Source organism: Melanerpes formicivorus, unplaced genomic scaffold (assembly GCF_026170545.1).
Source record: "Melanerpes formicivorus ecotype bairdi unplaced genomic scaffold, bMelFor1.0.p_v2 SCAF_29, whole genome shotgun sequence".
In the NCBI taxonomy this organism is placed as follows: domain Eukaryota; kingdom Metazoa; phylum Chordata; class Aves; order Piciformes; family Picidae; genus Melanerpes; species Melanerpes formicivorus.
Genome location: NW_027142381.1, coordinates 2,569,925 through 2,587,198, shown reverse-complemented (window position 1 = coordinate 2,587,198; position 17,274 = coordinate 2,569,925). Strand labels below are relative to the sequence as shown.

Sequence of the window (17,274 nt, the reverse complement as noted above, 5' to 3'; positions counted from 1 at the left end):
CTCTCTCTGGGAAGAACGTTCTCCTCATCTCTAGCCTAAACCTCCCCTGGCACAGTTTGAGACTGTGTTCTCTTGTTCTGGTGCTGGTTGCCTGGGAACAGATACCAACCCCCACCTGGCTACAACCTCCCTTCAGGTAGTTGTAGAAGGCAATAAGGTCTCCCCTGAGCCTCCTCTTCTCCAGGCTAAACAATCCCAGCTCCCTCAGCCTCTCCTTGTAGGGCTTGTGCTTGAGGCCTATCCCCATCCTCATTGCCCTTCTCTGGACACGTTCAAGAATTTCAATGTCCTTAAATTAAGGGGCCCAGAACTGGACACAGGACTCATGGTGTAGCCTAGCCAGTGCTGAGTACAGGGGCACAGTGACTTCCCTGCTCCTGCTGGCCACACTGTTCCTGATACAGGCCAGAATATCATTGGCCTTCTTGGCCACCTGGGCACACTGCTGGCTCATGTTCATCTGGCTGTCAACCTGTACCCCCAGGTCTCTTTCTGTCTGGCTGCTCTCCAGCCAGTCTGACCCCAGCCTGCATGGGGTGGTTGTGACCAAAGGGCAGCACCCAGCACTTGGACTTGTTGAATGCTATCATGTTGGACTCTGCCCATCTATCCAGCCTGTCAAGGTCCCTCTGGACAGCCCTTCTACCCTCTAACAGATCAACACCTGCTCCCTACTTAGTGGTGGTTAAATAGAAATTTACAGAGACAAACAAAAGTACCAAAGGTATCAAGGCACAAAGGATATGTACAGATACTTAGAATCAGCCTTGGCCCAGCTCTCTGCCTGGGCCCCAAAACAGGCTTCAGTGAGCCAAGCCTCTCCTAATGCTAGACCCGCAGTAGGCCCTGGATTAGGTCTCACTCTCCCCCAGCGCTAAGCCTCGAGTAGGCCTCAGCTATGCTGCAAGAAAATCTCTTACCAGCAAGGCCTTGTGCCCACACTGCCAAAAGGAGGAGGCAGCAGCTCCACACTCAGAGCAGAGAGGCAAGAGAGAGAAATGTGACCAGGTCTGCTCCTTGCATAGAGAGATAAAGGATACGGAGGGGAATAACAAATTACAATATCCTGTGTCCTCCCACTTTGCACTGCCTAGGCCTCTGGAGGAATTTACCTCTCTGGTAGGACAGTTAATCCTTAGCCTACAACAAGTTGTGTTTTGCTCACATCAGTTTTGGAAGTGGAATGTATGAGGTTTGCTTTTCAGACTGGGAAAATGTGTTTGTGGTGAGACACAATGTAACAGCCATTCTCTTTCTCTCCTAGCAGCCCCTTCAAAAGCACCAGAGCCGGATAAAAAAGCTGCTTTCGTAACAAATTACGCAGGTAGATCTTTTAGTTGTGTTTTTCTCCCTTCTGTCTTGGAAATGGAATGCATGAGGCTTGCTTTTAAGGCTGGGAAAATGTGTTTGTATTGAGACACAATCTGAAAGCTATTCTCTTTGTTTCTTAGCAGCCACGCTAGGATCGTCACAGCCAGCTCAAAGAATTGCTCTGGTAAAAATCTACACAGGTAAAGCTTTCAGTTGTGTTTTTCTCCCATATGTTTTGGAAATTGAATGCATGAGGTTTGCTTTTCAAAGCTTTGCTTCCTTGGTTTGAAATGAAGGTTTAGGGTGTTGGATCTTCAACAGCCATGAGAATTTCAATTGCCTTAATTTTCCAGTGTCCAAGTAGAGAGGCATTTAGGAGGGAATCTCATTTCTTTCTTTTCTAGATTCAAAAAGGAACATCAGATTGATCATTAGTAATTGGTGCAGGTTGAGATGTTTTCCATGAAGTTCAGTCTGTTTTGTAACTGGTTATAAAGCATCAGAGGGATGTGTGACACAGGAATGCATACAGGCAGGATTTGAAAGTCCCTAAAGGAGGAGACTCCACAACATCTATGGTCAGCCTGCTCCAGTGCTCTGTTTCTCCTCATGTTGAAGTGGCACTTCCTGTGCTCCAAATGATACCCATTGCTCCTTGTCCTATTGCTGGGCATGAGAGACAAGACACTGGCACCTTCATCTTGACACCCACCCCTCACATTTATAGACATGAATAAGTTCACTTCTTGTTTGCTCCCATCATGTTTTCCATGAACTAGGTGATAAATTTGACACAGTTCAAATGCATTGCAGCTGAGGTGACTCGGCAGATACTGCTGAATCTCAGCTATCCAGGACACCATGTGAAGAGCCTTTGAAACAGAGATCCTTCAGACTGGCTACCAAAGTGATCTCTTGCAGCTTACAGAGATCTGAGAGAAGATAACTCTTCAAAATGCACAAGCAGAGCATTGCTCTGTCAGAATAATTAAAATATGTTCCTCCAGCAGCTGCTTCTTGGGTTTTAAACAGTTTCCACTATAATGAATTTCACTTCTTTACACTTTTAGTACAATTGCTCTTTCCCTCTTACAGTATTGATAAGCCTAATCATATTTATGATGTTGGTGGAGATGTCCCCAATGAAAGCAGTGTGGATTTCCCTCTCATCTTTCACTGTTGGCCTTGCAGCCTGTTGTGGAAGTGGTTATAGTGCAGCAGCTCTTGAGTCTGTGTAAAGCAATACATCATGTGTGGGGGCACACAGCCTTTGTCTATGTTTTCAGTAATCCTTGATAACAAAGGGAAAAATGTTTTTTTTGGTTGTATTAATCCTATTAAGCCAAGACTAAGGAATTTCCTCCTGTCTTTAACAGCAACTCTGCCCTGCTGCACATGCAACTTCACAAGTATAATCCCCACCTCCTCACCCTTGTCTAGAAATGCTTAAAGGCTTATGGTAAAGGATCTTTGGTTCTGTTTTTGCTGCAGACTGTGCAGAACATTTCAGTGAGCCAGGGAGTTTCTTTGACAAGTGCTAATTTCAATATAAAACCATGGAGTGTTTGGTAAAATCTTTCCTCTGTCCATCATTCATCAGTTCTGTTTTTTTTTTCCCCCCCTCCAGGTCCCCCCCCCCAGAACACCTCTCCAGAAATAAGTCGAGGTCCTGAGGTCGAGGTCACCATTGAGGGTTAGTTCTGCAGTTGAGTGATTTTTGGTCCATGGGGTGTTTTCATGTCCCAAAAGTGCTGTTTTAACAATGCCTACATTATTTGCTACTGAAAAAACAAGATGGTGTGCTAGTGTGGATTTTCTCCCTCCAGATTCCCCTCAGAAAACCTCTTCAGATACAAGTATGGATCCTGAGGTCGAGGTTACCATTGAGGGTTACTTCCACAGCTCGGAGATTTTGGTCCATTGGGCAGTTTTTATGTCCCAAAATGCTTTTGTTTTTGCAATCTATACATGGTACTGACAAAAAAAAACAGGATGATGTGCTAGTGTTGACTGCAGTTTGCATCCTTCTCAGGTTGGTGAACATACCTAGTCCAGAATTTTTATAAACCCAAAATGTCCTGAAGCATTTTGGAAATACTGGGCTGCTTTTGAAACTGTGCACAACAGGTTCACATCTTTCACTTATTTTTTGAGCTTTGGTAATGAGGAATACTCAATGATTAATAACAAGTCATTACTATAGGTTTTAAAAGGAATTTTACAACAGTAAACATGAAGAACATGAATGGTTTAGAAGCACGCTGTAGTTAGGCAGAATTTCAGCTTAATGCTTGCTTCTGGGAAGAATTATACCATGACAGAAGCTCTATGTTAGAGATTGTGTAAGGGAAACTTCAATTTATTTATTATTAATGAAGATGAGATAAAAACCTTTATATACAGCATCTCTCTGTCTCATCTAAATGGCAGCAAAGCCAGTGTCCATGCTGTTTTCATGCAGGCATGGTGGTTAGAAGTCAGCTGTATTTCTTGTCTTTTATGTCCTGTAACTGCTTTAGAACACTTCTGAGATTGGTTTTTGCAATGCCTCCTTCTGGAATGGCTAAGATTAAGGTCACATGAGAAACTAGGCAATGCATTTGAAGCCCAAGTTGACACTTGTGGTGTTGCTTTGACCTTTTTGTAATCCAGCAGTAAAATAATTCTTGCATTATCTCAAGGGAAGAGGTGATAAGAGAAGAGTGATTAAGTTCTGTGTGCATGTAAAGGCCTTTACCACAAAAGTGAAAATGCTTTGAAAAGTAATTAATTGTACAATTTGATGCATAATAAAGCACTGTTCAATACCTGCACTAGAGCTTTGAAATCCAAAGCAGTTCCAACGTTGCAGATGAGTTCCCTGGACATTAAAATTGTGATATTTTTGTGTTTCTTTAAGATGACGATGAAGAATACTTGGCTCCTAGCAAGAGAACAAAGAACATCACTTCAGCTAATGGAGCTGCCAGTGCTAGGAGAACAGCAAGAGCAGAGAATTCTGGTAAGAGAAAAATTAAGGATTATTTTTCCTATCTGCTTTATAAAAAGGTCTCAGACAGTTTCACGCTGCAGGAATGAGACACAGCTGTGCAAGTATGCAGCAAAGAGCCCAGGGCTCCTTGTAGATGTATTGCAGAAGTATAATCACCCTCATAGTCTGCCTCAGTTGTTCCTTATTATTCCAAGTGACCATCTGAACATATGCTGCAAGGTTTTTGTTCCTTGACTGCTGGGACTAATGGTCATCTTATGATCATGAGATGTCCAGCTGTGTTTTGAACAGATTGGATATCTTTACTGTGAAGGTGGTGGAATACTGGAACAGGTTGCCCAGGGAGGTGGTTGAGGCCCCTTCCCTGGAGATATCCAAGGCAAGGCTCAACGAGGCCCTGGGCAGCCTGATCTACTTGGGGACATCCCTGCTGACTGTGGGGAGGTCAGACTGGATGCCCTTTGGAGGTCACAGTATCACAGTATTGCTTAGGTTGGAAAGGACCTCGAGGATCATCGAATCCAACCTACCAACACAGACCCCATGCCTAGACCACAGTATCACAGTATCGCTTAGGTCCCTCCCAGCCTGGACCATTCTATGATGCTATAATATAATTTTCCTTAGGAATTATGGAAGTACCATGTGCTGGCTCTCTTACAGAAATTGTTCCTGCACAACCCAGTGGCTTTGGGAAGTTACTCAGAAAAATAATGAATTGCAAACTGTGTTGATCAGTGAAGTACAGTTCAATGCTCACCTTAGAGCTTCGACATTCAAAGCCATTCCAACATAGCAGTTTTAAACTCCAGAGAACTCATGTACAATATTTTTGTTTCATTAAGATGATGATGATGATGAGGAGGAGGAGGAGGAGGAGGAGGATGAGGATGATGATGACGATGATGATGATGGTGGTGATGATGATGATGAAGAATACTTGCCTCCTAGCAAGAAACGAAGGAACACCAGGTCAGCTAATGGAGCTGCCAGTACTGGGAGAAGAGCAACGAGAACACTGAATTCTGGTAAGAGAAAATGAAAGATTATTTTCCCTTTCTGTTTTGTAAAAATGTCTTAGTTTCACACTGCAGGACTGAGACACAGCAGTGCAAGTAAGCAGTGAAGAGCTCAGGGCTCTTTGTAGATGTATTGCAGAACGATAGAATAGAGTAAACCAGGTTGGAAGAGACCCTCAAGATCATCGCATCCAACCCATCAACCAATCCAACCCACCTAAACAACTAACCCATGGCACCAAGCACCCCATCAAGTCTCCTCCTGAACACCTCCAGTGATGGTGACTCCACCACCTCCCCAGGCAGCCCATTCCAATGGGCAGTCACTCTCTCTGTATAGAACTTCTTCCTAACATCCAACCTAAACCTCCCCTGGTGCAGCCTGAGACTGTGTCCTCTTGTTCTGGTACTGGCTGCCTGGGAGAAGAGACCAACATCCACCTGTCTACAACCTCCCTTCAGGTAGTTTAGAATAAACCTTTATTTAGAATAAACCAAACCAGGTTGAAAGAGACCTTCAAGATCATCACGTCCAACCCCCATCAACCAATCCAACCCACCCAAACAGCTAACCCATGGCTTTTAGAGAGCAATCATCATCTTAGGGTACCTCAGTTGTTCTTCATCATTCCAAGTGACCATCTGAACAAACACTGCAAGTAGTTGAATGAAATCAAAAGAAATCTGGATTTTTGTCCCTTGACTTCTTGGACAAGAAGATTGCATTTACTGAGTGCTGGCAAACCAGAGGTCATTTTATGATCATTGAGATCACAGTATCACAGTATAACTAAGGTTAGAAGAGACCTGGAGGATCATCGAGTCCAACCTATCAACACAGACCCCATGACTAGACCATGGCACCAAGTGCCACATCCAGTCCCCTCTTGAACACCTCCAGGGATGGTGACTCCACCACCTCCCTGGGCAGCACATTCCAATGACGAACGACTCGCTATATTTCAGAGCACAATGTAGTTTTCCTTAGGAAGTGCAGAAGTACCTTGTGCTGACTCTCTTCCACAAATTGTTCCTTCACAGCCCAGAGGCTTTCTGAAGTTAGTCAGAAAAGCAATTAATTGTAAAATGTTATGCTTCATACAGCACAGTTCCATGTTCATGTTTGAGGTTCGAAATCCAAAGCGGGTCCAACGTTGCACATGAGTTCCCTGGACTTCCAAACTGTGATATTTTTGTTCCTTTCAGGTGAGGATGATGAAGATGGGGGTGGCGGTAACTATGATGATGATGATGGTGGTGATGGTGATGATGGTGGGGATGATGACGATGGGGATGGTGATGATGACGATGATGGTGGAGAAGATGAAGAATACTTGCCTCCTAGCAAGAAAACAAAGAACACCGAGGGAATTAATGAAGCTGCTGTGCCTGGGAGAAGAAGAAGAAACTTCAACTTTGGTGAGATAAAGATTATTCTCCTTTTCTGTTTTATAAAAAAGTATTAGACAGTTTCACACTGCTGCAGTGAGACACAGCAGTGCAAGGATGCAGTGAAGAGCCCAGGGCTCTTCTGTAGATGTTACAGCAGAAGTATAATCATCATCATAGGCCTACCTCAGTTGTTCCTCATTATTCCAAGTGACCATCTGAACAGATCATAGAATCAATAAGGTTGGAAAAGACCTCAAAGATCATCAAGTCCAACCTGTCACCCAACACTCATGACTACTGAGCTATGGCACCAAGTGCCACCTCCAATCCCCTCTTGAACACCTCCAGGGATGGGGACTCCACCACCTCCCTGGGCAGCACATTCCAATGGCTAACAACTCTCTCTGGGAAGAACTTTCTCCTCACCTCCAGCCTAAACTTCCCCTGGTGCAGTTTGAGACTGTGTCCTCTTGTTCTGATGCTGATTGCCTGGGAGAAGAGACCAACCCCCTCCTGGCTACAACCTCCCTCTTCTCCAGGCTAAGCAACCCCAGCTCCCTCAGCCTCTCCTCATAGGGCTTGTGCTTCAAATCCCTCCCCAGCTTTGCTGCCCTTCTCTGGACATGTTCCAGTAAGTCAACATCTTTGCTAAATTGAGGGGCCCAGAACTGGACACAGGACTCAAGGTATGGCCTAACCAGTGCTGGGCACACTGCTGGCTCATGTTCAGCCTACTATCAACCAGTACACCTAGGTCCCTTTCTGCCTGGCTGCTCTCCAGCCACTCTGACCCCAGCCTGTAGCACCACATGGTGTTGTAGTGGCCAATGTGTAGAACCTGGCACTTAGATGTGTTAAATCTCATGCCCTTGGACTCTGCCCATTTGTCCAGCCTGTCAAGGTCCCTCTGCAGAGCTTTCCTACCCCCTACCTGCCCCCAACTTGGTGTCATCTGCTGGTAGCAAGAGCTGCTGACCGAGCCATCAGAGAAACCATTTTAATCCATTTCAGAAGTAACCTTTAGCCTGCTTTATGTTTGTTTTTAAGCTTGCTTTAACATCTGCACAAGTCCTGGAGGTAATTTCATTCTATCCTTTTTCTTTCCAAATGTATCCATGTCTTTTAAGGTACAGCTCCTCTATGCAGTAGAAGCAGAGCAGCATATTTCAGTTGGAGGTAACAGAGACTTTTACAAGAGATTCTCAGTTTCATTTCTACTCTTGACATGTCCTCCTCTTCTCTTTGCAGATAAATGGAATACAAGAATTACAAACTTGAGAAAACAAGTTCAAGAGGTGTTTGAAAGAAAATATGGTATGTGTGACACTGCTCTCCAAACAACTGCCTCTAGTCATAAATGTAATAAATCACAGCTTTTTGCCTTGCAGCTTGTTGTTGGCTCAGGGACACAACACTGCTGACAGCATGAAAGGGTTAAGTATTAACAGAAGAGTTAAAATTTGGGGCAGTTGCTTCATTGATGAGTGATTTCAAAATTGGGTGCCTGTGTTTAGCACCCCCATGTGAAACTTGATTTTGTTTTCAGTTGTGCTCAATTTCCTGCACCTTCAGCATGCTCCTGTCTTGGATACTTGCATTTGAGAGAGAGTTGGCCTTTTTTTCTGGGATCACTTTGGGTCATTCAGTCTTCTAACATGGCTCTGGGGAGAGGTTGCCACTCATGGATTGTTCCTTTCTGATTGATCTGCAGTGGAGTAACTGTTATATGTTACTGTATGCTATATACCCTCTGGGAGAGAAAAAGCAGCACACATACATGAAACTTTTGTCTCCTTGACACATTTTGTGCCCACACACCACAGGCTGAAAACATCAGCAGGAATTTCTAAGTAAATGGTAGTGCTCTTCTGCTGTGAAAAAGTGGAAGTGCTTTCAGGATGGACCTTGTGATTTGGAGTTATTACATGTTTTGGATGTGACTGTCATCTGACACTTAAACAGCCCATTGAGAGCACTCACACCAAGTCAAAACAGTTCAGAATCCGATTCACAGGATTTTAATTGCTGTACAAAAGAACACCATTCTTGGTGAATTGCTTTAATTTGGGGCTTGGTGCTTGCATGGAGCCAGCTTAAAAATCGCCTGTGAAGGCTGTTGAATACTGAGCTGCTATTCCTGACTTTCCATGGCAGGCCAGATGGTATTAAATGTTCCTTTTGTTTTCCCCCTGTTGATGACAACACTTCATTGATTCACAAACTATTTCCACGCCAGATTCCAATTCTTTCTATCTGTATGGGCATGCAATTCACCATTTAACTGAAATGAGTTATGGATGTCCAGAATTCCCAGAATGCTCCTCAGATCTGGTGGCTTCTGGAGCTCCAGAGTCTTTTATCAATGTCAGTCCCTGCCATCCATTACAGCTGACATGTCTGAAAACAGATTGATTTTTGTGTTTAGATGCAAGGTAAATGAGATTACTTTGGGGTTTTTTGGTGGTGTCAGGAGTATCTTTTTTTTACTTTCAGTATTCCTGAGGTTGGAAAGGACCTCAAAGATCTTCTTTAGGGATTCCTTGGGTTGCTAAAATACACCAAAGCTTCAAGAATTCGCTCAGAAGAAGGGATGTGTGGCCCACCTCTAAGGCATTAATGACTCTTGTAACCTAGATAGTAGCAATAAATAATGATATTCAGAGTTAATGAACTGAAGTGTTTGTAATTAAGTCTAGATCTTTCAAAATGTGCTATGAAACAAGACCAAAACACAAAGCTTCACTGTAACAGGTGCAGGATCTGTCACTGCATGTTCACAGGGTAAAGGGACAAGGGGAGAATCTGCATATGTATGCAGGTCTGCAGCTTGCTTGCTGTGATTCTGCTGTGAAACAAAAGCACGAGTGCTTGCTTGGTTTAGTGTGCTGAGGAGGCACTGCCTGCCTGCTGATCTGGTGCTCTGCAGAGTGATAGCCAACAAGTCACAGTATCACAGTATAACTTAGGTTGGAAAGGACCTCGAGGATCATCAAGTCCAACCTATCAACACAGACCCCATGACTAGACCATGGCACCAAGTGCCACGTCCAATCTCCTCTTCAATGCCTCCAGGGTTCCTTTGAGCAGAGCCACAAGCCAGGCTAATGTTTTTATTCTCCTCTTCTCTTAAAGCTGAAGCTGTGAAAGCAAAAGGTCCAGTAATTATCCCATACACAACCTTCCAGTCACATGAAGAAGAGCTGATTGTGGAAGGGCTGCCAGAAGGAGTTCCCTTCAGGCGACCATCCACGTACGGCATCCCTCGCCTGGAGAGGATCCTTCTAGTGAAGGAGCAGATCCGCTTTGTCATTAAAAAGTAAGGAATCTGGCATTTTCATCCCTATATTACTCATTGCTTTCTGCTGCTGCACTTTATCTCCAAGAATAGAATAGAATTAACCAGGTTGGAAAAGGCCTTTGAGGTCATCGAGTCCAACCTATTATCCAACACTATCTAATCAACTAAACACCTCCAGTGACTCCACCACCTCCCTGGGCAGCACATTCCAATGGCCAATCTCTCTTTCTATCAAGAACTTCTTCCTAACATCCAGCCTAAACCTCCCCTGGTGCACCTTGAGACTGTATCCTCTTGTTCTGGTGCTGGCCACCCAGGAGAAGAGACCAACCCCTTCCTGACTACAACCTCCCTTCAGGTAGTTGTAGAGAGCAATAAGGTCTACCCTGAGCCTCCTCTTCTCCAAGATCTTCCAAACTGATTTCTACTGCTGTATTCTTTTGCAGTAGTGATGATTGCTTTTGAGCTGATGTCTGCTCTGATAAGTTCAGCTTCTGAGATAACCCAAGCACCACAGTGGTGGCTGAGATCTGGGCCGATCTTTCCAGTATTATGGGCTTCTTGGTTTGGGCAGATCTCTCTGCACTATCTTCATCTCTGCAGCTGTAATACATGTTGAAAGCCATTGATGCAGGGATATTTTAGGCTGTTGGAGACCAAACTTGCTACTGGTTCCTGTGATTCAGTTAGGTGCCTGTCCTTGGTGTGTCTGGAGGTGGATCTGTTAGCATTCATGAGGAGAGACTGTAGATGTACCCAGAAACTTCTTGGGAGTTGGGTTGCCTGTTGTAGCTAGCAGGGTGTCATCTGCCTTTAAAGTGAGGTCATGACAGGAGATGCTCTGGACTCCTTTCTTTCTCTTCCCCTTTCTTGCCTTTGTGTCTTTTCCTAGAAGAACCCTGCTACTACTTTCTGTAAAGGCAGATGGGACTGGGAGAGAGCCTGGACCAACCCTGAATTCAGGATATGCAGGGAGAGATGTTGGCATCTGTGTGTGCCATGTGCTGGATCTCAGAGGTGTAGAGCCCTCTGAGATCCATCACTGCAGCTACAGCTGTGGCAGACTGAGAGGCAGCTTTGATAGTAGGTGGATATTTACCTTTCAGAGCTTGGTGCTTCACTTCAGACAGATGTGATGTTTCACAGCACAGATGGGCATCTACAGTTTAAAATGAGGCTTCTGTGAGTAACAGCTGATGCTCTACTGTTCAGTAGTATAGGGGCTAACCCAGGAGTTTTCAAAGTGGGTAAGAATCTGCTGATTGCAGTACTGGTGGTATTGACAGCCCATGCCTCTGTGCATGCAGCATGCTGCCTTCAGCATAGCTGCCAGTTTCTCCAATTTGAAAGGTACAAATTCAGTTTCTGTCGTCCTAATGCTTGCAGATAACCAGAAAAGAGGAAGAAGTATAGATGTCCTTTAAAAACCTCATTTAAAGTCATACACTGTGCATAGATGTTTAGGCTTTACACAATTCTGGCACCTGCTTTCCTCAAATTTCTCTTAGTTGCTGACAGTAATTAGCTTATGCTGCTAATCAGTTTTGTTATGTGTGGTAACAAAACCCCAGTTCAGTTTGATGTTGGTCCAATATGGGTAAAATTTGGGAAAGGGAAATGTCTGCTTTGAACTGTTGATTTCTAAAGGTTAAATTCTTGCTTTGGATCATTTGTTCCTGATCTTAGGCCTCAGAGGTCATTTTCTTGTAATCTGGATGTCACCATGCCATGTTATGGCTCAAGTGGGTAGGGGTATCAGGCATGAAAAATACTTTGGTCAGTATGGTTCCAACCAGCTCTTAAAACAGTTAGCTGGAATTTAATGTTGAGTTGTGGCATCCCCTGTTAGGCTTTTTCTAGTCCTTCTAGTGGTAACTTGAGGCTGTAGCTGCAGGCTGTAACTTCTGGTTTGTCAAAGTGTGTGGCACTGCTGAAGTATGTGTCTTAAATCTTTTAGTCATGAGCTTTTGGCTTTGACACCACAGCAAGATCTACCACAGCAGGATTCAGCACAAGATGCACCACGACAAGATGCATCACAGGATAAACCCATTCTAGGAGGTAGGTCTTTAGATGTGTGAGTTGTGCAAATACAGAGTGATTTCCTGTTTGTCAGCCTGGGAGGTGGCTACCATTTGTTTTGCAAGCTGGTTTGAGTTTCCTTCAGCTACAAAATGACAGCAATTTTCTACTGGTTATCCAAGCCAGCGTTGCTACCACGCTGATCAGCTGCTCGGATTCAGCTGACCAGAAGGCAGAACAATGAGCCAAGTGTTAGTCTGCTGAGAAACAGAGCAAAGGCAGCAGTTTGCATAGCTGGTAGAGTTTACTGGGTAAGGAAGTGTCTGTGTCATGGAATAATTGCTAATATATGGTACCTGCCAAAATTGGATGAACTGAGATGTAGTAATGAGCACACTGGCTAGGGCAACATTTATTACTGTAGAATCTGACTTGCTCAGATGCTGGCACTCCGTTTTTACATAGCAGTGCAAGGGCTTTGCATTCTAACCACTTTTGCCCTCAGGAATCCTTCTCCACAGCTTCCTGCTCTCACATGATTGGTCTTCATCACATCCCCATCCAAAGGTAACAAAAATGACCCTGGGAAAACAAAACTACAAGAACAGGCTTCTATTACAATGGCACCCATTGAATTCTTTCCCACTCAAGAGAAAAAAGTTTAGTGTGGGAAAAGAGCAAACCCAAGTTTGAATGAAGTGTGCCTTTGCATGGGCTGCTCTCCAGCCACTCCCACCCCAGCCTGTAGCTCTGCATGGGGTTGCTGTGGCCAAAGTGCAGCACCTGGCACATGGACTTGTTGAATGCTATCATGTTGGACTCTGCCCATCTGTCCAGCCAGTCAAGGTCCCTTTGGAGAGCCCTTCCACCCTCAAACAGATCAACACCTGCTCCCAACTTGGTGTCATCAGCAAATTTCCTGGTGACTGACTCAATCCCCTCATCCAGATCATCAGTAATGATATTGAACAGGATGAGGCCCAACATTGATCCCTAGGGGACACCACTAGAGACCGGCCTCCAGCTGGATGTGGCACCATCCACCACCACTCTCTGGGCTCGGCCCTCCAGCCAGTTCCTAACTCATCATGGTTCAATGGATTTATTTTTTATGGTTTTGGTACTGCTTTAATGTTCTGTCACTTATTGTTTTGTTTTTTTTAATAATCAATTTTTCTTAGTTCCAGATTGAATCCTTGCTTCTTCCACACAGTATTTTCTGGGTTACCTGAAAATGCAGGATAGTTATGCATCCTTAAATAATGAACAAGTGAAAATAGCACCAAAATACTTAGGGAATGTTGGTTTTGTTCTGTGTCCCCCTGCAATGCAGCGAAAGAGGAGTGGCATGCCAAGCTCACCAAACTGAGAAAGGCAGTAGATGAACTCTTCTCTAAAAAGCTTGGTGAGTACAGAATAATTCTTTTCCTTTCTGCCTTTGTATTTCTTGAAGGTTGCTTTCATTGTTTGCTTTGAATGTCTACAGGAAGGAGACCTTTGATCAGGTTTTTTTTTCAAGTGTTTAGGATGATGGCAATGGAGTGAAAAAGAATTGTATTACTCTACTGTTTATACAACAAAGGAAATTCAGAGCTAAAAAATGATGTCTTATACTTACAACTCTTCTCATTGCTCTCAATTCCTTCCTTTTAAGATCTCTTCTCCCCCCCCCCCCCCCTTTGATGGTGAATAAATTAAACATTTATGTATTAATATCCATAATTAAAATGAGTGTTAGAACATTCCTGGGTGAATTTTTATGTTTATGTTAGGCAAAATGAAATTGAAAGTCAGCTTCTTAAGAGCTAGACTAGAATGTTGCATGATGCTCTATAGCAGATGAAACACTTTGGATAAAATCACTGCTGTGTGCCTCAGGAAGGAACTGAGAAAACCCAGTAATCCTCAGTCTAGCATTGGGACTGCCCAAGAGCAACAGGGTACAACATGGTCAGTTTTTATGGTTTTGATATAGAATCATACAATCATAGAATCAGTAAGGTTAGAAAAGACCTCAAAGATCATCAAGTCCAACCTGTCACCCAACACCTCATGACACTAAAACATGGCACCAAGTGCCACATCCAGTCCCCTCATGAACACCTCCAGGGATGGTGACTCCACCACCTCCCTGGGCAGCACATTCCAATGGCTAACAACTCTCTCTGGGAAGAACTTTCTCCTCACCTCCAGCCTAAACTTCCCCTGGCACAGCTTGAGACTGTGTCCTCTTGTTCCAGTGCTGCTTGCCTGGGAGAAGAGACCAACCCCCTCCTGTCTACAACCTCCCTTCAGGTAGTTGTAGAGAGCAATAAGGTCTCCCCTGAGGTCCTCTTGTCCAGGCTAAACAACCCCAGCTCCCTCAGCCTTTCCTCATAGTGCTTGTTTTCGAGGCCTCTCACCACCCTTGTTGCCCTTCTCTGGAATAATATATGCTGATACTTAGACTCTCTTGGGTTTAGGTAACCTACATTGTCCCAGGTTCTAAGGTCGTGATTGCTCAGCCTGAAGAATTGCTATCTTAGCTCACTTGGAGTAAAGGTTGATGGCCAAACTACTGGGTTATTTGGGTGTATTTCATTCCCACAGCTGAGGCCTTGGGGAGCACCGAGCCTAAACCTGTCCCATACCAGAAATTTGAGACCCATTCTACTGACCTCTATGTCGAAGGGCTGCCAGAGAATATCCCCTTTAGGAGTCCCTCCTGGTATGGAATCCCTCGCCTCGAGAAAATACTTCAAGCGAAGCAAAGGATAAAATTTGTCATCAAAAGGTAAGTGCTTTGATTTAATGCCTGAAGATGTTTGAGTTGGGGTTTTTCTAAGAAAAAGGGCAAACCAAGACTCTTTGTGTAAGGAGGCACTTGGGTTCATTCAATAATGAAGCACTCAGTCTCTGGTTACCAGATCGGCAGATGAAATATTCCACATAATGAAGCAGGTATTTGCAATCCAGACAAGTCTTCCAAACTAACTTTGTGGAATGTAGGTGTGAAGTATATACTAGGAACCCCCAAACCTCTTAGTTCATGTCTTATAAAGCTGTGGTATTTAATTTACATCCAGAGCAGCAGATGTTGTGTTTTCTGATTGCAGGCCAGAGCTGCTAGCTCCCAGTGCACCTGCAGGTACTCAGCGCATGGGAGATACCTCAGGTAAGACAGACAAGTGTGGTCTGCAAGTGAAAATGGAAGGGTCTGGTGGGGGAACACCTAATCAATGCAACATTTTTCAGCAAGTAACCCATCTGTGATGAGTGTGCTGACATACCTCTTCATGAGATTTGGAAAGAATAAGTGGATTGTTGGAGGGGACAGTCTCAAGCTGCACCAGGGGAGGTTTAGGCTGGATGTTAGGAAGAAGTTCTTCATAGAAAGAGAGATTGGCTATTGGAGTGTGCTGCCCAGGGAGGTGGTGGAGTCATCATCACTGGAGGTGTTTAGGAAGAGACTGGATGGGGCACTTGGGTTTAGTTGATTAGATGGTGTTGGAGCCCTTTAGTATTTCACAGCTGACTCAGGGCTTTTCCCAGGCCTCTGTGGGTGAGGAATTGTAATGACTTCATGAAAGCATGAAGTGCCTTAACACAGGAGAAGAATCAGTTTGGGTTTTATTTCTGACTGCTCTGAATTGGAGTGTGTTGGCACTTTCTTGTTCCAGAAGTGTAGAGTCCAGACCTTGTTAGGTTGTTTTAGAGTACGAATCTGCTTGTAGTAATAACACAAAACAGAGACCCAGGACTTCCTAGGTTCTTCCCCACACCCATTTCACTGGATAAACAAACCACAGCTTTAGGAAATTATTGTGCAGAGCTCACTTTAGGGGGAAAAAAAAATAAAGAGGAAAGAATATGATTTAATAAGCATGTATTCAGTAGTCATCCTACATCGCCACAATGGGTTGTGGGTTTTGTTTGGATTGTAGGGCAAGCCTCATATTTAGCTCACTAGAAAAGGCTGTGCTTAATGTGGAGCAGAAGGAAAAGGCAGCATCAAGTTGTTAAGTTTTTTTTCTTTGTTTTGTTGCCAAAGCCCTGATTGTCACCAAATATGGCAACATAAGTGACAATTTGACAATTCAGTAATAACAGCAGGTGCCAATGATAGCAGTAAAAAAGCAGGTAATAAAATCCTCTTGCTAAAAGAACTGATGTGCACTGCTCCTCATTCTTAAAACTCAGACTGTTTGACTGGCCAGAGTCACATTTCTTTTTTGTCCTAGCTATTTCACTGTAATTTTTGACTAACCTACAGGCAAGTCTGCTATTACCAGTGCCCACAGAGCTTAGCAGGATCCAGGGTTTGATGGGAGACTGGCGAACCCAGCAAATGTTCTCTCGGGCTTAGAGCCCAGTGCAAATCATTTTCCCAGGCAAAGGCTGAGGATCTTCTTACTGCAGATGCAAACTGTGCCCTCCACAGATAGTCTGGCTAATTTTTTAAAGTAAATTAGTCTAATTTCTTTGCCAGTGAGACAGCAACCTGTGAATACCTATAAACACACGTGCAAGCGTTAGATACCTTGAAATCTATCACACAAGTAGGCCAGATTGTGAGGATTATTAATGCATCTTGCCTTGAAAATATAAAAGCTAGAAATGAGCAAGGCTAGGTGATTTGTTAGCCAAGAGTATGATTCAGAAACAAAGAATTTCTGTATGGCTTCCTTAATGTGTGTTTCCCATGGCTCTGGATGCTTTTAGCTCAGTTGCAGTTAATTGAGTGAGTTATGATGGAAAGTAATGAATTATGATGGTGTTTGTCAGGGAAGCAGTGATTTTTATTGCTGTTAGTGTCTTTTGCTTTCTTCTCCAGCTAAGCTACAAACTGTCTGCTCAGGCTAGCACTCCTGCAATTCACTTTTATTTACAGTGGAGGACAGGACTGGAGATTGGTTTTTATGCTAATCAAGATGGTTAGCAAAACAGTCTTTAAATCCTCATCTTCCCTTCCAGAGAGTGTTATGCACCATGATTCATTAATTCCAACTTTATAAGGGCCACAAGAATAATTCCTTCCTGCACCTGAAAGTTCTGAGGAAAAAGGTCTCCCACTTGGGCCAAGGTTTGAAATGTATCACTACACTTAAACAGATTTTCTGGCCTCTAGAGGGAATTACATCTATCATTTAAGCTTCCATTAATAATCATTACTCACTGTATCCCCTTATCTAATCAGATGTGATTGTGCTGATAGTTCTGTGGTGAAAGAAACTTGTTCAAGTGTGTCTCTATCTATCTAG

The 17,274-nt window shown here is 43.9% G+C and overlaps 1 protein-coding gene across 15 annotated transcripts in view; it reads left to right on the top strand.

Annotated features, from left to right (window-relative positions):
- Positions 1 to 17,274, top strand: part of GTF2I (general transcription factor IIi) — a 77,755-nt gene that overhangs the window by 35,518 nt on the left and 24,963 nt on the right. For 10 of the 15 annotated variants that reach the window (XR_010989328.1, XM_068154454.1, XM_068154447.1 and 7 more), the window contains exons 15-26: positions 1,265 to 1,324; positions 1,452 to 1,511; positions 2,939 to 3,004; positions 4,211 to 4,312; positions 5,149 to 5,331; positions 6,529 to 6,741; positions 7,963 to 8,028; positions 9,847 to 10,030; positions 11,970 to 12,073; positions 13,368 to 13,439; positions 14,624 to 14,807; positions 15,130 to 15,188. Coding sequence is in view for 14 of the 15 variants with exons in the window: in XM_068154454.1 (XP_068010555.1) it covers positions 1,265 to 1,324; positions 1,452 to 1,511; positions 2,939 to 3,004; positions 4,211 to 4,312; positions 5,149 to 5,331; positions 6,529 to 6,741; positions 7,963 to 8,028; positions 9,847 to 10,030; positions 11,970 to 12,073; positions 13,368 to 13,439; positions 14,624 to 14,807; positions 15,130 to 15,188 (1,353 nt within the window). In the remaining variant the exon portion in view is untranslated. Of the gene's footprint in view, positions 1 to 1,264; positions 1,325 to 1,451; positions 1,514 to 2,938; positions 3,005 to 4,210; positions 4,313 to 5,148; positions 5,332 to 6,528; positions 6,742 to 7,962; positions 8,029 to 9,846; positions 10,031 to 11,969; positions 12,074 to 13,367; positions 13,440 to 14,623; positions 14,808 to 15,129; positions 15,189 to 17,274 lie in introns of all 15 variants that reach the window. The other 5 variants (XM_068154451.1, XM_068154444.1, XM_068154449.1 and 2 more) reach the window with 5 other exon arrangements.